The following is a 25,861-nucleotide window of genomic DNA, read 5'->3' as shown; positions in this document are numbered from 1 at the left end:
ACAGCATTAATTGCCTTCCTCGGTAATTGGTAATGGTAATGGTAATTTAATTTCATTTGAACATGCATCAGATTACAATTGAATGCATCACATAATCAGTTCCCAGTTCCACATGTCCAAAAGGAGTAGGAAGAAGCAAAGCTTATTAAATCCTACCCCTCCATCCGGTACTTTACATACTGTTACATTTGTTCACTTCCTGCTTTCTTAATATAGTGTAAGGTGTTTTTTTTTTTGAATTTTTAAATTTTTGTCCTGTACCGAAGTACGAGGTGATATATTTCTCAATATAATAATTTTTTTTTAAATTAAATTGTATGTAATTTTATGTAATTTAATTTTATTAAATTTTTATTTATTATTTTTTTTGTTACATACCAAAGTAGGAGGTGATATGAGCATCCAATGCCATAATGGTTACCATAGTAAGTGTTATTATTTTTTTATGTTTTTAAATTTAAAAAAATATTGCATTTTTAATTTATTATTTATTTATTTATTGTCACGTATGATATGACCATAAAATGCCATAATGGGTACCATAGTAACTGTCAATATAGTGATATTATAGTATAGTGTTATTATTTTTTTATGTTTTTAAATTAAAAGAAATGTATAAAAAATGTAATACATTTTTTTATTTATTATTTGTTCATTTATTCATTTTTTGTCACGTATGATATGAGCATCCAATGCCATAATGGGTACCATAGTAAGTGTCAATATAGTGATATATATAGCACATCATGACTGGTTCAAGACTCTTCATCCTTGTATTTAGCAAACATCAACTGCTTGTATTGTTTCTTGAATTGGCTCATCGTTGTGCATTGTTTGATTTCCTTACTCAATCCATCCCATAGTTTGATTCCACATACTGAAATGCTATGGCTAGCATAACGTAGTCCTAGCATAGAAGTGTTTCAAATGTACTTCTTCCCTGAGATCATATTTCTCCTCTCTTATAGAGAAGTATTGGATGACATTTTTAGCTAATTTTTTATTATTTTTAGCCTTATGCATTATTATTTTAGCTGTTTGAAGATGAACTATATCAGCAAGTTGAAGTATTTGTGATTTTAGAAATAAGGAGTTAGTATGTTCTCTGTAGGCGCCATTATGAATTATCCTTACTGACCTTTTTTGCAGTACAATTTTAGCGAGTGAAGAACTATGTTCCTTTGATTGATTGCGGCCTTAAACCGAGCTTCCTGGTACCAAAGACGTTCAGGTACGTGCACAGGCTCCTTTCACACAAAAGCAACAGGCACTGTATTAGCCGGCGTTCTGAGGCCGATGTTTCGTAATACGTATATCAAGAGGACGCATGCAGACTGTCAATCAATACATGGCTAAGATCAGCACAAGCTGCACGAATTACACAAAATGAAGTGCACATAAGGTCACCGGACGTTATTGTCAAAAAGAAATGTCGATTTCGTTTCAAGGCAATGCACAGATGCTGAAAAGACGTTTGAAAGAGCGGCCACCCCCACTCGCTGTTTTCCCGGTGACCTAAAACATAGTTTTAGGGTGGATGAAAGGCCAGAACGCATAGAAAAATATACAGTGGGGCAAAAAAGTATTTAGTCAGCCACCAATTGTGCAAGTTCTCCCACTTAAAAAGATGAGAGAGGCCTGTAATTTTCATCATAGGTACGCTTCAACTATGAGAGACAAAATGAGAAAAAAAAATCCAGATAATCATATTGTTTGATTTTTAAAGAATTTATTTGCAAATCATGGTGGAAAATAAGTATTTGGTCAAAAACAAAAGTTCATCTCAATACTTTGTGATATACCCTTTGTTGGCAATGACAGAGATCAAACGTTTTCTGTAACTCTTCACAAGATTTTCACACACTGTTGTAGGTATTTTGGCCCATTCCTCCATGCAGATCGCCTCTAGAGCAGTGATGTTTAGGGGCTGTCGCTGGGCAACACGGATTTTCAACTCCCTCCAAAGATTTTCTATGGGGTTGAGATCTGGAGACTGGCTAGGCCACTCCAGGACCTTGAAATGCTTCTTATGAAGCCACTCCTTCGTTGCCCGGGCGGTGTGTTTGGGATCGTTGTCATGCTGAAAGACCCAGCCACGTTTCATCTTCAGTGCCCTTGCTGATGGAAGAAGGTTTTCATTCAGAATCTCACGATACATGGCCCCATTCATTCTCCCATTTACACGGATCAGTTGTCCTGGTCCCTTTGCAGAAAAACAGCCCCAGAGCATGATGTTTCCACCCCCATGCTTCACAGTAGGTGTGGTGTTGTTTGGATGCAACTCAGCATTCTTTCTCCTCCAAACACGACGAGTTGAGTTGATACCAAAAAGTTCTATTTTGGTTTCATCTGACCATATTACATTCTCCCAATCCTCTTCTGGATCATCCAAATGCTCTCTAGCAAACTTCAGACGGGCTTGGACATGTACTGGCTTCAGCAGGGGGACACGTCTGGCACTGCAGGATTTGAGTCCCTGGCGGCGGAGTGTGTTACTTATGGTAGCCTTCGTTAATATGGTCCCAGCTCTCTGCAGGTCTTTCACTAGGTCCCCCCGTGTGGTTCTGGGATTTTTGCTCACCGTTCTTGTTATCATTTTGACCCCACGGGGTGAGATCTTGCGTGGAGCCCCAGATCGAGGGAGATTATCGGTGGTCTTGTAGGTCTTCCATTTTCTCACAATTGCTCCCACAGTTGATTTCTTCACACCAAGCTGCTTAACTATTGCAGATTCAGTCTTCCCAGCCTGGTGCAGGTCTACAATTTTGTTTCTGATGTCCTTTGACAGCTCTTTGGTCTTGGCCATAGTGGAGTTTGGAGTGTGACTGTCTGAGGTTGTGGACAGGTGTCTTTTATACTGATAACCAGTTCAAACAGGTGCCATCAATACAGGTAACGAGTGGAGGACAGAGGAGCTTCTTAAAGAAGAACTTACAGGTCTGTGAGAGCCACAAATCTTGCTTGTTTGTAGGTGACCAAATACTTATTTTCCACCATGATTTGCAAATAAATTCTTTAAAAATCAAACAATGTGATTATCTGGATTTTTTTTTTCTCATTTTGTCTCTCATAGTTGAAGCGTACCTATGATGAAAATTACAGGCCTCTCTCATCTTTTTAAGTGGGAGAACTTGCACAATTGGTGGCTGACTAAATACTTTTTTGCCCCACTGTATGTTCTAAAAATAGCCGCGCTTGTGTGGACACGGCTTTAAACTTTTTAGTGCACCCAAAACAAACTAGAACTCCAAAACCTAGCTGGTACCGATCCACGCGCACCCGCAAGCCTTTGTTTCCACTCCTGTCACGCGCGCTCGCTGCCGCGACGAGAGTGGCGTTCCAAAGGGCAGAAGTGTTTACCTGCCCACTTCAGTGGATTCCTCAGCCCGCCGACTCAGACGCCGAGGTATAGGCTGCGGTGCCTGCATGTCTGCCGTCTGCACCGGAGACATTCTTAGCCTGGTATCACTGCTGCACGTGCAACAAAGATGCTGAAAGGCCGTATTGAAGCGCCGCTAAGCGTGCAGTGCATAGTGGCGGTTGGGGGTGGGGGGTACGGCTATTAGATATTAGAGTTGCATGGTATGATTCCCCGTGGTCGGTGGGACGGGAGTGCCGGAAGATAAGAGGTGTGAGCGTGTGATCAGTACATTATCAATTTTAGAAGCAGCTTTTCCAAACATGACTGATGGAATGTTACACAATAAATATCGTATTTTCCGGACCATAAGTCGCACAAGGCCAAAAATGCATACCGTATTTTCCATATACTCCAGAGCAACTTATAAATTCATATAAAAAAAAAGTTAAAAACTAAAGACAAATATGAAATATAAATGTTAAATATATAATATAAATATATACAATTTTAAATATATATAAATATAAAAATAAAATAAAAATATATGCATAAAAATTTAATATAATATAAATAATATAATGTAATATAATAGGATGTAATATATATAATATATATATATATACCGTATTTTCCGGACTATAAGTCGCACAAGGCCAAAAATGCATACCGTATTTTCCATATACTCCAGAGCAACTTATGAATTCATAAAAAAGAGAAAAGAAATGTTAAAACTAAAGACAAATGTGAAATATAAATGTTAAATATATAATATAAATATATAAAATTTTAAATATATATAAAAATAAAATGAAAATATATACATAAAAATGTAATATAATATAAATAATATAATGTAATATAATAGGATCTAATATATAATATATATATATACCGTATTTTCCGGACTTATACTCCAGTGCGACTTATGTATGTTTTTTCGATTTTTTTTTTTTTGCATTTTTGGCCTTGTGCGACTTAAACTCCAGAGCGACTTATATTGCTTACATATTTTCAACTTTCATATTTCCCTCGGGAATGCCCCGATACAACTTTATCACTTCCGATACTTTACGTCAAAAGCCAAGGTTCAAACCCGACACGAGGAGTGGAAGTCTTTTCTGTTTCAAGAGTTTTGTGTCTTTGCCTGCGATGACGTCGGCCCCTTACTCACTTGCTATTGGATGGACGTCAGTATGAGCTTCATTGGGTTTATTATAATTAGGTTCTAATACCGGGGTGCTCGTGCGGAGAATCAAACCCAAGTCTTCTGGCTAAATTTAATTTGTACGACTCTTCTGCACTTGGTGTGTATGCTAGCTCCGCCGCCTCCACCGACGAAGACAAATGGCAAATGGGCTCACTCTGTTCATGCCGTTGTTCTAAACCGGTGAACTCTCTTCCTGCTTGTTTGGAGGGAAGAGACAAGGAAGACTATATCATTGCCCCCCCTCTTTATCCTTCTTTTGTAGGTTAATGACACACTGGTAACTTGTGCGTGTGTGTGTGTGTGTGTGTGTGCGTGTGTGTGTGATACGGAGACCGAAGCGACTTCAAAGCGGCGTGGCAGCATTTCTGGCAGCCCAGCCTGTTTACTCTGCTCAGTGGAGTCTGCATTCCTCAGTCTCATTTTTCCATGGCATTCCATGAGGAGCTACATGCTCTTGGCCCGGTGCCCACACCACGGCAACGTTCACCTCCACCGACCCCTCCACCCCACCCTCGGTATTGAACACACACCACTTCTGCACAGCCCAGCGCTCTGCTTCTGGGACCTCCCATTCACAGGTGGAGATCCAGAACCTCATGGTTTGCCGTGAGAAGCACTTCTGCACATTTCCGAGCGACCAATCCCGAGGTGTTGTCTGAGCAGCCGAGAAGGGGGGGGGGGGGGGGGGGGGGTTGACATGAGATGCTGTTTTGCTGCTATTTACTGGCGAGTTGCTAAGGAGTTGCTAAGTGTGCGGACAGTGTGACCGCATGAACACTGGAGAAGATCAGGAATAACGTGGGGAAGCCTTTCATTTCATTCATTTGTCGTGTACACTTTGCCTCAGTGAAGGTCTCACTCTGTGACATCGCCGGAAAAAAAAAAGTGGTGGAATCCTTTCGTGTTCCATGACATAATGTCAGGGTATGACGTGCACGGACAAAATTTAATGTTTTTTTGTAGTTTTTCCAACTACGCCAGGGGTCTCAAACTCAATTTAGCTGGGGGCCACTGGAGCTAGGGTCTGGGCGAGGCTGGGCCGCATCAGGTTTTCCAAAAAAAAAACAAAAAATCGCTTTTATTAAAAACAGAAAAATGAATAAACTTTGCTTTGGTTCCGATTTTCTACGAGAAAAGCTCTGATAAAACATTCCACTGTTCTCAAATATCTTACTTTTTATTTTTCTACACAAAATAAGATGAAAAATAAAGAAAATCAATCAATCAGTAATAAATAAATATAATAATAGTAATAAAACGGCAAATAATAAAAACTTAAGAAACCACATATAGTTGGTGGGTAGACAAATGATTTTTTTCAGATTAAAATGAACAAAGCATTATTAGAGCCCTGTAGACATGACAAAACACGACTATAGTCACATTTATACTCTTTTTTTTTTACAACATATTGCGCAACTGCAGGGTCTTGAGACACATGCTAACTCGCAAACTAGAGAGCTAGCGACCTAAACGGTAGCCTCCGAGTTATTTCCTTTAAACTTAAATAGCCAAAAACTTACCACTTCCACACGGATAGGGAGGATAACTATTAACAGTTATTTAACCTTTAACATGAACATTAATCAAACGTAATAATTTTTTCTGGGTACATGATACCATACAGCATCCATATCAAACTTGCGCGGGCCGCACTAACATTAAACTTTCATATCAAGGCGGGGGCCTCAAACTAGTGTCCTGTGGGCCACATTTGGCCCGCGGGCCGCGTGTTTGAGACCCCTGATCTCCATGTTTTGGACTTTCTAAATTAACAATTAACAATTTCACTTCATTGTTTATAGCGGATGTTGTCATTCCGTGGAATATTTCCATGGAAGTGATACAGGGCAGCCCGTTACGTAGTATTTTATCATTTTTTTATATAAGTCAGCCGCACCGCCGTGCGTCTGCTGGTAAAATAAACTTTTTACAGTCGGCATTACAGCAGCATTGCCCTCATCCAAGCTGCAGTACGGTCCCGCCCTTATCTTCATCCCAGGTCCCGCACCCGCTGCTATGGGGAAAACACTTCCTCTCAAACAGCTACAGCATCGGGTTACAAATGTTTAGATAAGCTTTGCTTCATTGCCTTTGGTTGCACATGTAGATATACGCCCGGGATCGGGGTTGGGGTTGGGCGATATGAACCTTGGCGTCATTCACAATATTTTGGGATGTATCGCCATGTGATGATATAATTCAATGCCGCATATTTTGATCTGACAAATCTTAAGTACGTTTGATCAAGTGTAGTATTATGATAGCTTGCAGGGGTGCTGGAGCCTATCCCAGCTGTCTTCCGGCGAGAGGCGGGGTACACCCTGGACTGAAACAACTACAGTTCCCATGATGCGTTCGGAAGACAGACCCTTGTATTAGCATCACACGTTTTAATGGACGTCCTATGCCGCATGTTTTGATCTGACAAATCTTAAGTACGTTTGATCAAGTGTGGTATTACGATAGCTTGCAGGGGTGCTGGAGCCTATCCCAGCTGTCTTTTGGGCGAGAGGCGGGGGTACACCCTGGACTGGTGGCCAGCCAATCACAGGGCACATATAGACAAACAACCATTCACACTCACATTCATACCTATGGACAATTTGGAGTGGCTAATTAACCTAGCATGTTTTTGGAATGTGGGAGGAAACCGGAGTACCCGGAGAAAACCTGTGAGGGTGGGATCAAACTCGGGTCTCTCCTAGCTGTGAGGTCTGCGTGCTAACCACTCAACCGCTGTGCAGCCCGGAATAATTGACACTGGTATATAACAATAACCCCAATAGCCCAACCCAATCAATTAGTATAGTCCAGGGGTCAGCAACCCATGACTCCAGAGCCATATGGGGCTCTTCAGCCTCTTTGTTGTGGCTCCCTTCGCAATGCTCAAGTATTTTTTTAATACCTGAATGGAGAAAATACACATCTTTGTAATGAGTTTTAAAAAAAAAAAACTATACTAGCAAGAGTATTGGATCAACTCCGCTGAACTACTTAAAGGTTGCCGACCCCTGGTATAGTCTGATTTGGTAAAAACACGTGATCGGCATATGCCAGTATGCCATTCAAAGCCCATCGCAAATAGTTTGATTATCGTAATCAAGTCATAACAATACAAATATCTCCACATATCACTGAAAATGTCCAAAAGTCCCCCCCCCCCCCCACGAGTGACTGATGGGGTGAAAAGTTAGACTCCTGGAAAGTGAGCGAGGTAACGGGCGGCCAGGGGCCAGAGGAAGCCTGGAGGACGTGTGGATGCGGCCCCCACGTCTACAGGGAAGAGGGATCACTGCAATGCTAACAAACTGGCGGGTTAGCGAGCCGCTGACCTGTTATGACAGGGAAGTGTTGTGTTTACGTTTAACCCCCCGGCTTTGAAATCTATGCCTTAGCAGCGCTAGCCCCGGGCTGATGGAGCGCTTCTACACGCCGCTGGTGTGTGTATGTATATACATATATTGCATTATTATATTACATTATATTATTTATATATATTTAACATTTTATAGATTTATATTATATATTTGACATTCGTATTTCACATTTGTCTTTAGTTTTAACATTTATTTTTTTTTTTTTATTAATTTATAAGTTGCTCTGGAGTATATGGAAAATACGGTATGCATTTTTGTATATATATACATATATATATATTTAACATTTTAACATTTAATATATTTATATTATATTATATATATATATATACATTTTATATATTTATATTATATTATATTTATATATTTTATTTATATTTATATTATACATTTATATTTCACATTTGTCTTTAATTTTAACATTTATTTTCTTTTTTATATATATTAATTTATAAGTCGCAGGAACAGCCAACCTATGAAAAAAAGTGCGACCGGAAAATACGGTATATACAGTATGAACCTTTTATACTAATATATATATACTATATACTATATATATATAGAATATATATATATATATATATACCATATATATATTACATTATATTATATTACATTATATTATTGATATATATTTAACATTTTATATATTTATATTATATATTTAACATTCAGACCTCACAGCTAGGAGACCAGGGTTCAATCCCACTCTCGGCCATCTCTGTGTGGAGTTTGCATGTTCTCCCCGTGCATGCGTGGGTTTTCTCCGGGTACTCCAGTTTCCTCCCACATTCCAAAAACATGCTAAGTTAATTAGCCACTCCAAATTGTCCATAGGTATGAATGTGAGTGTGAATGGTTGTTTGTCTATATGTGCCCTGTGATTGGCTGGCCACCAGTCCAGGGTTGTACCCCGCCTCTCGCCCGAAGACAGCTGGGATAGGCTCCAGCAACCCCTGCAAGCTATCGTAATACCACACTTGATCAAACGTACTTAAGATTTGTCAGATCAAAACATAGGACGTCTTAAAACGTGTGATACTAATACAAGGGTCTGTCTTCTGAAAGCATCATGGGAAGTGTAGTTGTTTCAGTCCAGGGTGTACCCCGCCTCTCGACCCGAAGACAGCCTGGATAGGCTCCGGTAGAAAATGAATGAATGAATTTAACATTTATGTTTCACATTTGTTAATTAATTTGTTTAATTTAACATTTCTTTTTTTTATATATTAATTTATAAGTCGCAGGAACAGCCAACCTATAAAAAAAAGTGCGACTCATAGTCTGGAAAATACGGTGTGTGTGTGTGTGCTGATTCCAAGTCCTCCGACAAATGTGAAATGTGAGAAAAGCCTCACTGTTGGCGCTGAGTGTTCTCCTCTGAGCCGGGCGGCCAGATGAAGACGCACGAGGCCGCGTCCAATTATCAAGGCAGACAATGTTGGCCACATCAAACCATCCACCTGTTGTTTACATCTCGTCCTCAGCGTTTCCCGTACGTCTGCCAACGGAGGTCATTTGAGCGCCGATTCCTCTCTGCCCGCCTTATTTCTATCACATGCAAACACACGTACGAGTGCCCGCAGCCACCCTCGCTCAATTATCCAACGCTTACGTTTTGGATGTTGAGCAAACTTCTTATCTGGTTTATCTTCCACAAATGATGATAAACATTATTTCAATCGCCATTTTAAGTTTTTTTTTCATTTATCTATTCACATTGCATTCCATTCCAAGCCCGGTGGGCAACATCTGCAGCAGCGAACGCTACTTCTTTCTTCTGTGGATTCCTCTGTGCGGCCTGGGGGCCATTTGCAGCCCATGACACATTCTAAAAATATCATTTAGCAAGTAAAGTTGAAAAACAACAACATACAACAATAATAACAGCAAAAGGGGAAAAATCAGAAGTAGTTCTCCAGGAATCGGGTCAAAATATGGAGGGGAAAAAGTTGAAATTTCATGAGAAAAAGTTGGAAATTTTGCACAAAAAAAAGTAATATTTTAATAGCATGAAATTTTAATATTAATATTAAATATAAAATATTTTTAAGTCATAATATTCTGAGAAACAAACAAAATAAAGTTGGAATTTTGGGGAAAATTTGGTTGCAGGAAAAAATTGAATGCTACCAGAATAAATCTTATGGAATGGAAAATCTTAGGAGAGGAAAATTGCTCAAAAAAGTTGAAGAAAAAAACCCAAAAAACAACAGCTGTCATTTTTACGAGAATATTGCCAACAACATACAATAATAATAACAGCAAAAGGGGAAAGGTCAGCAGTAGTCAAAATATGGATGGGCAAAAGTAGGAATTTTGCAAAAAATAAGTGAAATCATTTTAGTAGCATGAAATTGAAATATTTGAAGGAAAAATGTTTTTTTAAGTCATAATATTCTGACAAACAAACAAAATAAAGTTGAAATTTTGGGGAAAATTTGGTTGCAGGAAAAATTTGAATGCTACGAGAATAAATCTTATTGAAAGGAAAATCTTAGGAGAGGAAAATTGCTTGAAAAATTAAGAAAAAAACCACTTGTCATTTTACAAGAATAAAGCCAAAATATTATGCGAAAAAAATGTCACTGCAGTTGCATAAAGTCGAAATATTAACCAAAAGTCCTAACATTATATATTTTTTGGAAAATGAGTTTAGTTTAAAAGTTGTAATATAATGTAAATAAAGTCATAATATTCCGAGAAGAAAACATGGAAATATTATACAGATGCTGTGTTTGAAGCCAAAAAGAGGTCAGGGTATTTTATGAGCATGTAAAGCTACATTGAAGGCTGTCGCTTTGTCAATCATTGATGGAGAAGCCGGGTCATTTGGTGAGCATGATCTTGGCCGGATCCATTTGCTGATAGGAAGAACCTGGCGAGGGGCCGGGGGGTTGGGGGGGGGCAGTTCCATTGATAAAGCATCTTCCCTCCCTCGGTTTATTTGGCAGCGTAACAACAATCAACATCGCTTGTATGCGTTTACGTTGAGACGTCCGCCCGATGGCCATTTTTAGAAGAGGACAAGCCGCCAGTAACGTAGCGGTGGAGTCTGATGAGCCTCTTCGCCGCAACACTGGCTGGCAGCAGATGAACTAGAAAGCCCTCTCACTGATTATTGGCACGTGAAAAAAGAACATCCGCAGGCCCGAGCAAAGGGGAAAATATTATTGACTGCTCACCACAGCTACTATTTCTTTTTCTCTTTTTCTGTCCATGTGTTTGTTTTCCAGGCTGTTAGTTTCTTGCCTCGGAATATTTTTGTAAGCGCCTTTGATTGAACTGGAAAGGAATGCCTTTAATGGTGGCTACAAAAGAGCCAAGGGACAAGTCCCCGTCAGTTTGCAACACATCCAGACAGATGAGGAGGACGAGGCGGCGGAATGGAGGACCGAGCATTGTTAGCAGTCTGCGGGGAACCGTTGGCGTGCCCTGTGGTTTCTCGTCTCGGTGTAATGGAGACTCTGTGATTTGGTTTTCCCGGGGCCCCGCACACACAAGAAAACAAATGAAGACGTTTCAGTCTGTCCCCGTGCCGTTTGGAGCCCGGCGGCCGTGTGTTTTTAAGTGGGTAGATGGCACCCACGGCGGCGCACGGAGACTGCTGGCGGCCTTTTCTGATTGGAAGTGGTGAGGAGGGCGGGTCCCAAATAGAACATAATGCTCACTCTTGTTGTAAAACCTCAGTCGTTTACTGGCGGAGGACAGTGATAGTAATCTGCCACTCAAACTGCTCTTCTGCTGAGAGATTTGATCATTTTTATTGATTTTTTATTTTTTATTTATTTTTGTACAAAAAAAATATCTGACAAATTTCATATAATAGGGCAAAAGCAGGCTAATGCTAGCCTCGTACTACTACTACTACTACTACTAATCATCAGAAGAAGAATAATGATGATAGTAATAATAATAGGCTAATTAATAATATAATAATGATTATTATATGTGTTGGAATGTGGCGTGGTGTTGGGGGGGGGAGGAATGATCACCTCAGTCGTTCACTGGCTAAGGACAGTGATAGTAATCTGCCACTCAAACTGCTCTTCTGTGGGGAGATGATGCTGGTTGTCTCCTCAGAGTCCTCTACTCTGCCACAGATGTCATCAGACTGTCCTGCTCAATAACACACCCTGACCCCCCCCCTCCCAACCCCCACCCCAGAATGCTAAAGGGTTAACCCCTCTCTGGCATATATGTCCCTTTCTGTTATTTTGATATTGAGTCCCAGTAGAGACAGTAGAGAATTGGATCGTTTCCAGATCTATGGTTGTCATCACACTTTTCTCCCGGTTAGAGCAGGATAAATCCCTCCTGTCTTGGAAGCAGATCCCATCGGGATGATCCGAGCTTGTTTTTACAGCATGTGACTTTGTTTCAACAGCAGAGAGTGGAGGTCATCGTCATTAAAGCATCCTTTAAAACAGGGGTCTCAAACTCACGGCCCGCGGGCCGAACGCTAGTTTGAGGCCCCCGCCTTGATATAAAAGTTTAATTTGTTAATTTGTTTCATTTGTTTTTTGATTTGCTTATTTATTTTTCCATCTTATTTTGTGTCGAAAAATAAAAATTAACATGAAACGTTTATTTAATAATTTAATAATAAATAAAAATTAATTTGTTAATTTGTTTCATTTGTTTTTTGATTTGCTTATTCATTTTTCCATCTTATTTTGTGTCAAAATAAAAATTAACATTTAACGTTTATTTAATCATTTAATAATAAATAAACATTTATTTGTTTCACTTGTTTCATTTGTTTTTTGATTTGCTTATTTATTTTTCCATCTTATTTTGTGTCGAAAAATAAAAATTAACATTAAACATTTATTTAATAATTTAATAATAAATAAAAATGTATTTATAATCATTTATAATGATTTATAATAATTTATTGTTTTATCAGAGCTTTTCCAAAGAACCAAAGCACTGAAAAAGTGGCAGGTATAGCTGAAGCATTGAATACTATTATATTATATTATATTTATTAATATTTAATATAATTAATATTTATTAATATTTGTATTATATTTTTATTTATATATATATATATATATATATATATATATATATATATATATATATATATATATATATATATATATATATATATTTTTTTTTTTTTTTTTTTTACCTGATGCAGCCCAGCCTCACCCAGACCCTAGCTCCAGTGGCCCCCAGGTAAATTGAGTTTGAGACCCCTGCTTTAAAATGTCCTGTCCTCCCTTTTGTTGGAGGCCAAGCCTTTCATTTACTGCTAGTAAATGAGGGCTGGTAGAGGCGGCTGGCAGGGTCGCAGAGGGGACCCGGACCCGGATAAGCGGAGAAAAATTGATGGATGGATGGATGGATGGATGTCCTCCTGAATGATTGAGAAGGAACATTAATATTATTATCCTACTGAACTCCTCAAGCACAAACAACCCCCGTCTAAAAGTCACCCATGATTCCTCTTCAATGTTTCCTTCCAATGAAACCAGTCTGTGTTTCTTGTTTCGCCAGTATCACCCTCTGTCTCTGTGCAACACGAGCGAAGATGAACGACCAGAGAGCGACTTCATCACCATTGTCAAGCTGGAGCACAGCATCCTGCCCTGCCCGCCGCTGCTGGATAAGGTAGAGGTCAAAAACACGCCCCCGCCACCAAAGAACCCTTACCTTTTCCCACCAATCGCATCTTCATCATCTTTCCACTGTGAAGTATTTGGAAGAGCCAACTGTGTTTTTTTTGGGGGGGGGGGGGGGGGGCTTAGGTGGGCTGCTGTGAAACGAGTGGCGGTGTTCCCAGGTTTCAGGACCCAGCTGTCACGAAAAACAACCTTTTTAAAAGTCAGATTAGCATATTAGCATCTCTGGATTAACCGATTGGAAAAGAGTTCTCGCTCTACTGGAGCACAGCCGCCGTTCGGCACACACGGCGGTCTGACGGCGGGATCGAACCCGCAATGAATTGTGGACAAGTGGGTCAGGATTGTGTATAAATGGCTAAATATTCGTAGCTATTCAAGCTAATGTGTGTCCATGTTTGGTATACATTGTATACCGTTGTAATAGCGCAGGGGTCAGCAACCCACGGCTCCAGAGCCGCATGTGGCTCTTCAGCCTCTTTGTTGTGGCTCCCTTCACAACACTGAAGTATTTTTTGGGGAGGGGGGTATATCCAGAATTCATTCATAATCTCAAAGAAAATCACATTTTTGGGTGTTAAATAAAGGATTTTTGGCGTTTTTCATTCTGCAGTTTGCATTCTGCAATTAAGTACGATTCAATAGTAAAGGTTGCCGACCCCTGTAATAGCATTAGTGGCTGCTAAGGGCATCAGGTACCCTACCCCCCCCCCCTTAAAAAAAGGATTTTTGTAGTTTTTCATTCTGCAGTTTGCATTCTGCAATTAAGTAAGATTCAATCGTAAAGGTTGCCGACACCTGTAATAGCATTAGTGGCTGCTAAGGGCATCAGGTACACTATCCCCCGCCCCCCCCTCAGTGGGAACCAAAGCGAGCAGGCGATGAAGAGAAGAAATGGTTTTGATTCAAAGCGTTCATGGCATCCCCGTGTTGTTCCATAAACAAGACACTCTCCCGGACAAAAGCCTGTTGCTTCCGAGTGTGGGGGGCGGAGGGAGGGTGTTTCGGTTGTTGTGGCGGTCTGGAAAATATGTGTTCCAATATATTCTTCCACTCCAGCCGCCTGCATCCTTGCTTCCTCGGTGAAGAGCAGGGTTGTTCTCCTGGCGATTCATCAGTATCCGGATCAAAAAGATCCGCCGCGGCGACTCCGTAATCAGGAAAAGACACGGACATCGTGCAGCTGCCGGAGCGTTGGCTCTCCTTTTGAAAAGGATGAGGCAGATGGATGGATGCTGTGGCGCTGGGTCAGCCGTGGTTCTTTGAACGGGACTTGTTTACAGTTTAGTCTGACTTCAACCCCCCCACACAAACCCCCACCCCACTCATCTATAGATACTCTGTGACCCACAGAGGTGCTCATGTTGCGCCATGCACTAAAAATAGACCGGAATCCAAATATTGCGAACCCCCCCAATGTCTAAGAATGATTGTTTTATTATTGAATTTCCTAATTTACCATCGTCTGTGAAGGCAACATTAGCATTTCATGTTCATTTTGATGGTTTCTCCAAACTCTCTGACGCATCAACAAGTGTAACGCTTTCTCCAGCTGTACATCACAGGTTGTGTTGGTGTGTTAGGCCTTCAGATGTGTGTTAGGCCCTCTACTGGTACACACGCAGTACCAGTAGAACCCAAAGCTCAGTGTTGTTACACTAATATATACACACACTGCATGCATCACTTGGTTTAATGGTAATGGTTTAATTTCATTTGAACATGCATCAGATTACAATTGAATGCATCACATAATCAGTTCCCAGTTCCACATGTCCAAAAGGAGTAGGAAGAAGCAAAGCTTATTAAATCCTACCCATCCATCTGGTACTTTTACAATCAGTAACTGTTACATTTGTTCACTTCCTGCTTTCGTAATATAGTTTAAGGTATTTTTTTTTTTGCCCCGTACCGAAGTACGAGGTGATATGAGCATCCAATGACATAATGGGTACCATAGTAAGTGTCAATATAGTGATATTATAGTATAGTATAGTGTTATTATTTTTTTATGTTTTTAAATTGAAAAAAAAATTATGAAAAAAAATTATTACATATTTTAATTTATTATTTATTTATCTATTTATGTATCTATCTTTTTATTTATTTATTTATTTATTTATTTTTGTTACGTATGATATGAGCATCCAATGACATAATGGGTACCATAGTAACTGTCAATATAGTGATATTATAGTATAGTATAGTGTTATTATTTTTTTATGTTTTTAAATTGAAAAAAAATTATGAAAAAAATTATTACATTTTTTAATTTATTATTTATTCGTTTATTTATCTATTTATGCATCTATTTATTTGTTTTTGTTACGTATGATGTGACCATCCAATGACATAATGGGTACCATAGTAACTGTCAATATAGTGATATTATAGTATAGTATAGTGTTATTATTTTTTGTATGTTTTTAAATTGAAAAAAACATTTATGAAAAAAAATATTACATTTTTTAATTTATCTATTTATTTATCTAGTTATTTATTTATTTATTTTGTTGCGTATGATATGACCATACAATGACATAATGGGTACCATAGTAACTGTGAATATAGTGATATTATAGTATGGTATAGTGTTATTTTTTATGTTTTTAAATTTAAAAAAAATTATTTAAAAAAATATTACATTTTTAATTTATTATTTATTTATTCATTGTATGATATGACCATAAAATGACATAATGGGTACCATAGTAACTGTCAATATCGTGATATACTATATACAGTGGGGCAAAAAAGTATTTAGTCAGCCACCAATTGTGCAAGTTCTCCCACTTAAAAAGATGAGAGAGGCCTGTAATTTTCATCATAGGTACGCTTCAACTATGAGAGACAAAATGAGAAAAAAAAAATCCAGATAATCACATTGTTTGATTTTTAAAGAATTTATTTGCAAATCATGGTGGAAAATAAGTATTTGGTCACCTACAAACAAGCAAGATTTGTGGCTCTCACAGACCTGTAAGTTCTTCTTTAAGAAGCTCCTCTGTCCTCCACTCGTTACCTGTATTGATGGCACCTGTTTGAACTGGTTATCAGTATAAAAGACACCTGTCCACAACCTCAGACAGTCACACTCCAAACTCCACTATGGCCAAGACCAAAGAGCTGTCAAAGGACATCAGAAACAAAATTGTAGACCTGCACCAGGCTGGGAAGACTGAATCTGCAATAGTTAAGCAGCTTGGTGTGAAGAAATCAACTGTGGGAGCAATTGTGAGAAAATGGAAGACCTACAAGACCACCGATAATCTCCCTCGATCTGGGGCTCCACGCAAGATCTCACCCCGTGGGGTCAAAATGATAACAAGAACGGTGAGCAAAAATCCCAGAACCACACGGGGGGACCTAGTGAAAGACCTGCAGAGAGCTGGGACCATATTAACGAAGGCTACCATAAGTAACACACTCCGCCGCCAGGGACTCAAATCCTGCAGTGCCAGACGTGTCCCCCTGCTGAAGCCAGTACATGTCCAAGCCCGTCTGAAGTTTGCTAGAGAGCATTTGGATGATCCAGAAGAGGATTGGGAGAATGTAATATGGTCAGATGAAACCAAAATAGAACTTTTTGGTATCAACTCAACTCGTCGTGTTTGGAGGAGAAAGAATGCTGAGTTGCATCCAAACAACACCACACCTACTGTGAAGCATGGGGGTGGAAACATCATGCTCTGGGGCTGTTTTTCTGCAAAGGGACCAGGACAACTGATCCGTGTAAATGGGAGAATGAATGGGGCCATGTATCGTGAGATTCTGAATGAAAACCTTCTTCCATCAGCAAGGGCACTGAAGATGAAACGTGGCTGGGTCTTTCAGCATGACAACGATCCCAAACACACCGCCCGGGCAACGAAGGAGTGGCTTCATAAGAAGCATTTCAAGGTCCTGGAGTGGCCTAGCCAGTCTCCAGATCTCAACCCCATAGAAAATCTTTGGAGGGAGTTGAAAATCCGTGTTGCCCAGCGACAGCCCCTAAACATCACTGCTCTAGAGGCGATCTGCATGGAGGAATGGGCCAAAATACCTACAACAGTGTGTGAAAATCTTGTGAAGAGTTACAGAAAACGTTTGATCTCTGTCATTGCCAACAAAGGGTATATCACAAAGTATTGAGATGAACTTTTGTTTTTGACCAAATACTTATTTTCCACCATGATTTGCAAATAAATTCTTTAAAAATCAAACAATATGATTATCTGGATTTTTTTTTCTCATTTTGTCTCTCATAGTTGAAGCGTACCTATGATGAAAATTACAGGCCTCTCTCATCTTTTTAAGTGGGAGAACTTGCACAATTGGTGGCTGACTAAATACTTTTTTGCCCCACTGTAGCACATCATGACTGGTTCAAGACTCTTCATCCTTGTATTTAGCAAACATCAACTGCTTGTATTGTTTCTTGAATTGGCTCATCGTTGTGCATTGTTTGATTTCCTTACTCAATCCATCCCATCGTTTGATTCCACATACTGAAATGCTATGTAATCAATCTTCTCAGATCCATGATCCAATGAGACGTATCAAAACAGCTGCCGATCCTAAGATCAACCATTTCAGCTGTCCCGTTTTGCACAGAAATCGATACGACTGTCGTTACCTCCATAGCTAATCAGAGCAGCGTTCTGGAATGCCTTTCCATTTCAACATCGGCGGAGCATTCCTGGCCCCCGAACTGCAGCGTAAACGAGGAGGAGTTGGTGGGCAGTGGTTGATTTTTGGGGTGGGGACGAATAAAAAGCATGGCTGATACTTTCACACGGAGAATCAGTCCTGTTCTGGTCTTTGTGTATTGAACCATCGCAGTTAATGAAAATGTTTAGCCGAGACTAATCCTCGTAACGTGGACGGTCATGGGTCATTAGCGATGGTTCACCAACAGTAGCGCCACACGTGGATTATGCTGACAAGCTGAGGGCGGAGGGTGGACCGCATCTTTCCCCCCCTTCAGCATTCGGGAACAACTTTGAAGTGAAAGAAAACTGGGCAGCGTGGGAGGAAGTTAGCACACACAATGGTGCGTTCAAGGACTGTTGAAAAACAAAACTTTTGGTTTTCTCCAATATATATGATATTTGAATAAAATAGTAGCCCATATTCGAATACCGTAACCCGGTCTTAGTGTCTTATTCCAATGGACTGACTTATCCGGGGGGTTTCCTGGAGGTCCAATGGAGCGACTTATCCGGGGGGCTTCCTGGAGGTGTGATCCGTCCGCTCCACTCCAACCAGTTATTGGCTTTTCTGTTGACACTAAAGCCTTGAAACGGTTCTCAAAGACCCACATGACTCATTGAGCAAATACATTGCGGCGATGCCAAGCGGCCCGAGTCTAAACTCCACACAAGGCTTACTGTACTTTGCTCGGAATAAAAAAAAACGTAATCTACAAAGTTCAAAGCCCACATAGGCCTAGTTTTTCTTTCATTCACACAAACTGCATATTCACACAAAGAATTCCCCCGGTTTTAATTCTGCAAGCTCGCCGCTGATTGTGAAGCGGTCGTGCCCGTGTCTGAACTTGTTGACTCTTATTGAAAGCCTCGCTCGTGGATTCGACTTCTCTCGGATGAAAAGGGATTCGGAATTGGTTGTGCTGTAATCCTGTTGTCGTCAGCGAGGCTTTTCCTGTGCATGTGCTTTGATTTTTCTGTTACTGGAAAGAAAGAAAAATCTATTCTATATTACGTTTGTAAAGTTATCATGGTAAAATACCAAAGCAAGAGTGGATACCAAAGTTCTAGCATGTAACTAGCATGCACCTAATATCGAAAATGAAGTTCTGGTGGCATCTGCCATGTTTGAAATGAGTCAATGCGCCACCGGGTTGCCAGACGGTTACGCAGGAACCAGCGTACCTGTATGAGCATGCAGCCGTCATGTTTACTAACCTCGGAAATGGTGACATCTTCTCTTTGAGCCTAAAATTCGAAGGTCTTGCACCCTTGTCTCGGTATACGGTCCATCGCCGCTCTCTTTTGTGCCAAGCAAAATTTTTGCACAAATTTTGGATGTTAACCGAAAAATGCGCTAACCAGGGTTGGATGTTATCCAAGGTACCGCTGTAGAATACAACAGGAAATGCCATTGAAAACTGTATTTACACCTTAAGCCCACCCGGTAGGCGACTCCAAGGCATAATATCAGACCTAGAAAACCCCTGAAAACATTCAACCTTAAAATAAAACGTCATGTGTTTACACCCATGTGTTGGTGTACGTTTAGTACGTGCCATTCGTTGCTACGGCGACGGCTTGATAGCTGGATGGGTGGGTTTGTATACGTCATACGGATACGGATACGTCATAGGATCTCCTATGGTGGTCAGGCTGTGACAGGAAGTGGTTAAAAAAAAACGTGGGAAGCACGAAGACAAATGACCCTCAACAATGTTTTTGTCTCCTTGTGTCTCGTTATCTGTGTGGGGGGGGGGGGGTGACTTCGACCTTAGTCTATTCCTGCCTGGTGTTTAGTACTTAAAGGAAGTTATTTATCCACAATCCGTATGTGAGACTTGAACACACTCTTTTTTTTTTTTTTTCTAAAGTTATAAAAACAGCTAAAAAGAGGCAGGTAGCTATTTTCCGGAATGTTAATATAACATATTAACAGCTAGCCTGTAGCCTAAACAACAAAATATAACCAGTTCACTTGCAGATTGTGATCTTCAGAATATTATTTCTGCATTTGGGTTCCGTCTTTCTAAATTTATGTTTACTTTATTTTTATTTTTATTTTTATTTTTATTTTTATTTTTATTTTTATTTTTATTTTTATTTTTATTTTTATTTTTATTTTTATTTTTATTTTTATTTTTATTTTTATTTTTATTTTTATTTTTATTTTTTTTTTTTTAATTTTTTTATTTTTATTTTTATTTTTTTTAATTTTTTTATTTTCAGAGGGATAGGATCTTCATAATATTATTTCTGCATTTGTGTTCCGTCTTTCGAAATTTATGTTTTTATTTTTATTTTTATTTTCAGTGGTACAAGAGGGATAGGATCTTCAGAATATTATTTCTGCATTTGTGTTCCGTCTTTCGGGCGGCACGGTGGTCTAGTGGTTAGCGCGCAGACCTCACAGCTACCCTCGGCCATCTCTGTGTGGAGTTTGCATGTTTTCCCCGTGCATGTGTGGGTTTTCTCCGGGTACTCCGGTTTCCTCCCACATTCCAAAAACATGCTAGGTTAATTAGCGACTCCAAATTGTCCATAGGTATGAATGTGAGTGTGAATGGTTGTTTGTCTATATGTGCCCTGTGATTGGCTGGCGACCAATCCAGGGTGTACCCCGCCTCTCGCCCGAAGACAGCTGGGATAGGCTCCAGCATCCCCCGCGACCCTAGTGAGGAAAAAAGCGGTAGAAAATGAATGAATGAATGAATGAATGTTCCGTCTTTCTAAATTTATGGTTACATTTTAGTCGCAGTGTGATTCATAATCTGGAAAATACGATAATTAACGCACGTTACGGGATATTGAGCTTCCTTCCCGGGACGCATTGATTTCACATAGTGAAAAATCTAGTTTTTTTATTTCAGAAGGCTGTATCGGCAGAATAGTTGCACGCCTGATTTTATCTGTTTTTATATCTTTAGAACGCAGAGAAAAGACAAGGACGTGTTCATGTCTCACGTAAAGATTGTCGATGATGGGCAAAATTCCAAAAACTGCAGTTTTCCTTGAAGGCATGACTAGCAGTGGCAGCGACAACTGTGAATCCAACGTGTCTCTTTGGATTGGAGACAACATCTGGAAAAAGTGGGATTTTTCCACTTTGAGGGCAAATCTTAAAAGCAGCAGGTACGCAAAATGACGGTAGACTTTGGACTTCCGACTTAGCGCCAAGTCCAGCAAGAACCGTATGATCCTTAACTTCATGCTCTCTGAGAGCCTGGCTTATGAATTATGAATATTTGTGCATTTTATAGCATTTGAAATATAAGAGAAATTGTTAATCACTGCTTAAAAGTCAAGGAACTTTAAAAAAAAAAAAAAACACTCTTCAAGGTTCCTTTCTTCCTGTTTGCCTGAAGGCCAAATTCTCTGTGCTGCTTGACTCCGCTTTGATCATTTGATCTGAAACGCAGCAGCTTCATAATCACGTAAAAGTCGCTTAAGGCTCATCTCTCGCCAGCCCTCGCAAATGTTTTCCCCGCTTTGAACTGCTCAAAACCCCGCAGTGCATTTCGGATACATTTCCTGTCCGTATTCCTTCAGCCTTGCGTTTTTTGCGCCGGCCTGACCCTCGTGCCGCTCGGCCTTTCCCTCCCATTTCCTCTCTCGCTAAACTTAGGCGCTGTCTTATTTCATCATGTCAGAGTGAAGATAACTCTGTCCTAAGTACTTCAAGTAGTCTAATGATTACCTTCGCTTGCTTCAGCCCGTTGCTCTCGGTCTGGCTCTTGCTTTATGCTTCATTTTTAGGGCATGGCGTTCCGTCTTGAGGTATTTTCCTTCGCCTGTGTCATTTCACTCGTCGTGATTCCGACAAGGAAACCACATCTAGGAATTGTTTGCGGTACGGACGGACAGGAAACTGTATGAGCGAAAAAAGTAGCTCGCTTTAAAACTGTTTGAAACCTTCCTCTTGTGTTAGATTTCTGGTATCATCTCATATGTTAGCGGGTCGGTTTTGACCCGTGTATTAAATCAGATATAAAATACACAAAAAATAATAACCATCAAATTTGATTTTCATGTCTTGGTTACCTTCTTAGGCTTCCTCATACATGAAAATGTTGGTTTTAATACTTTTGGTGTGGGCATGTAGGCCTTTTTTTGTTACTATACCCCTCCATTTTAATTTCCAAAAATGGTCAAATGAACCTCAAAAGAATCATATTCATAAATTGGAGGTTCTTTTGTTACCTGGCTATTACTGAGAGCTATAGAACATATCTCTTAAATGAATTAGTTTTATTTATTTTCTCATTTTAGTATTAATCACTAAAGAAACATCTACAGCAGGGGTCTCAAACACGCGGCCCCAGTTTGAGGCCCTCGCCTTGATGCTGTATGGTATCATGTACCCAGAAAAAATGATTACGTTTGATTCATGTTCATGTTAAAGGTTAAATAACTGTTAATAGTTATCCTCCCTATCCGTGTGGAAGTGGTAAGTTTTTGGCTATTTAAGTTGAAAGGAAATAACTTGAAGGCTATCGTTTAGGTCGCTAGCGCTCTAGTTTGCGAGTTAGCATGTGTCTCAAGACCCAGCAGTTGCGCAATATGTTGTAAATAAAAAGAGTATAAATGTGACTATAGTCGTGTTTTGTCATGTCTACAGGGCTCTAATAATGCTTTGTTCATTTTAATCTGAAAAAAATCATTTGTCTACCCACCAACTATATGTGGTTTCTTAAGTTTTTATTATTTGCCGTTTTATTATTATTATTTTATTTATTTATTTTTTATTATTTTATTTTATTTTTTATTGTTTAAATAATAAAATAAAAAAAATAAAATAAAATAAAAATAAATTTTTATTTATTATTATATTTATTTATTACTGATTGATTGATTTTCTTTATTCTTGATTTGTTTATTTATTTTTCATCTTATTTTGTGTAGAAAAATAAAAAGTAAGATATTTGAGAACAGTGGAATGTTTTATCAGAGCTTTTATTGTAGAAAATTGGAACCAAAGCACTGAAAAAGTTTGTATATTTTTCTGTTTTTAATAAATGCATTGTTATTTTTTTGGAAAACCTGATGCGGCCCAGCCTTGCCCAGACCCTAGCTCCAGTGGCCCCCAGGTAAATTGAGTTTGAGACCCCTGATCTATGGTGTTGGGGTGAATTAAATGAATTAAAATGTAAAACGGGTCGGTGCCGACCCTAACACAAGAGGAAGGTTAAAAGATTACATTTTTTAAGCAGATTAATCACGGTTTTCAAACTAATTAATCACGATTAATTGCCTTGTCACCGTCTGAAATATGCCCGTTTTTTGTGTATGTTATTGAAAGAACTATAAACGCCTGATCCAGTATATATTTGTGCGTATTAACCACAGCGAAATGGCGTTAACTTCAACGGGCGACCAAGTCGGCTACGGTACGCGCGTACGACGAGGTGTGCTCGCCACAAGCTACACAGACACGCCCATCGTAAGCCTCAAATAAACAAACGTACAGAAAAACACTAATCGTATGCACGCCAGACGCTTGTGGATGGCAGGTTTAAAGGTCACAGCGTCGTGACACCCAGAGGTCAAAGGTCCCTCACAGGTCAACGGTGACCAGATGTCACTCGGACGTGCAGCATTGTTGCCGTTCAGGTCAGTGCGGTGCTGTCATCACGCCGTCATCACGCCTAACATGTGCCCCCACGCATGACATACGGGATATCGTGACGGTTCTGCTTTTTCTCGGTTCTTGGCTCGCCGTGCCTTTTTTTCCTCCACCCGCACTGAAATGTAAGTCATTGGAGTCTTGTCGAGTTTGACGTCACCACCACCGCAAAACTTTTATACACAAACAGTGAGATGTCTGCCGTGCCGCACAGTGGGAAGTGCTCCTCCAAAATAGAAGCACTTGGAATGTCACTTGTATGTGTGTATCGCAAAATACCTTCCAGACATTTTTTTTTATAATACACATGTAATCCAATTTAGGCAGTTGAATGATAAAATGGCTTGGCTGCATAGAAAAAAAATGGAAAACATGTGAATGATCAAAATGTTAAGAGAGCCGAAGTCGAGGCAACACATAAAATACTTCAACCATAAGAAGATGTTTTTCATTTCACACTAAAATGATAGCAAAAATAACAAATAAGTGTAGAAAAACACATTTTCTTAATGGAGTTCAGGACACATAGTGCAATTGACTTTTGCATGGAATTGGTTCCGAGTTTATTATTATTATTTTGTTATTCCTGGAATTAAATACTTAATTTTTCTTTGACCTATTGTGGCATAAGTGGCGTTCAGCTACCCTAAAATAATTTGATAATTTTTATTGATTTTTTAAAAAAAAATTTATTGATTTTTTTAATTTTTTTACAAAAAAAAATCTCTTCCTCTCGCTCTCTCAATTATTACATCCTGGTTTAGAAGGATTGTTTTTTTGTTCCATCCTTATTATTATTTTGTTATTCCTGGAATTAAATACTTAATTTTCCTTTGACCTATTGTGGCATTAGTGGCGTTCAGCTACCCTAAAATAATTTGATAATTTTTTATTGATTTAAAAAGAAAAATTTAATTGATTTTTAAATATAAAAAAAAATCTTTGACAAATTTCATATAGTAGAGCAAAAGCAGGCTCATACTAAACACATTTCCTTAATGGAGTTCAGGACAAATGATGCAATTAACTTTTGCATGTAATTGGTTCCAAGCATTAACTTGAGTTTAAATGTTTTGAGGGGATTTTTCCCGGATTTTCGGCATCATTTAGGTGGAAGATCCGTTTTGGACGGTTGTTTAATGTCCTTAGTGGGTGGAGCTGGGATAAAGGAGGCGGGCCCTCTTCCTCTCGCTCTGTCAATTATTACATCCTGGTTTAGAAGGATTGTTTTTTGTTACATCCTTATTATTATTTTGTTATTCCTGGAATTAAATACTTAATTTTCCTTTGACCTATCAAAGTGGCATTAGTTGCATTCAGCTACCCTAAAATAATTTTATAATTTTTTTTTATTATTTTAAATTTTTTTAATTGTTTTTTTTTTTTTTACAAAAAAAATCTCTGACAAATTTCATATAATAGGGCAAAAGCAGGCAAATAATCAACACATATCCTTAATTAGTTCAGGACACATGGTGCAATTGACTTTTGCATGGAATTGTTTCCGAGCATTAACTTGTTTACACGTTTTGAGGGGATTTTCCCGGATTTCCCAGCATATGATTGAGACACTAAAGGTAGCGAAATTTGTCATTCAGAAAAAAAACAGTATCATAAATAAATGAATTCATAACACAATAAATGAAAAGAACTTGTCATATCATCAAACAGACAGGAAGAGGGTTCACTCTGTGCATTATTAGTTCAACATCGAGGGGGCTGCATGGGACAACCATAGAACAACAGCAACATGGAGGGAGTGAGACCTCTGGTCAGTCACACAACCCCTTGGGGGGGGGCTGCTAGCATAAGCATGGAGGGCCTCGTGAGGAGCAATGCAATATGTTGGAAGCAAAAATTCCCCATGTGGGAATATTCTGGCTTTAATCAACACGGAATGGCCGGCAAAAAAAGGCAACAAAACAAATATCCACCCACCCCAGTTTTCCCACGTGGGAGGGAAATACACATC

The 25,861-nt window shown here is 39.3% G+C and overlaps 1 protein-coding gene across 2 annotated transcripts in view; it reads left to right on the top strand.

The window, feature by feature from the left end:
• The window catches only part of LOC131138655 (E3 ubiquitin-protein ligase RNF43), a 95,280-nt gene that overhangs the window by 43,426 nt on the left and 25,993 nt on the right, over window positions 1-25,861 (top strand). For both annotated transcript variants that reach the window (XM_058087771.1, XM_058087770.1), the window contains exon 2: window positions 13,454-13,567. In XM_058087771.1, the coding sequence (XP_057943754.1) occupies window positions 13,454-13,567 (114 nt within the window). The remainder of the gene's footprint in view (window positions 1-13,453; window positions 13,568-25,861) is intronic.

This window comes from Doryrhamphus excisus, chromosome 11 (assembly GCF_030265055.1).
Source record: "Doryrhamphus excisus isolate RoL2022-K1 chromosome 11, RoL_Dexc_1.0, whole genome shotgun sequence".
In the NCBI taxonomy this organism is placed as follows: domain Eukaryota; kingdom Metazoa; phylum Chordata; class Actinopteri; order Syngnathiformes; family Syngnathidae; genus Doryrhamphus; species Doryrhamphus excisus.
Note: the sequence above shows the minus strand (reverse complement) of the source record. Positions and strands in the feature narration are given on the sequence as shown.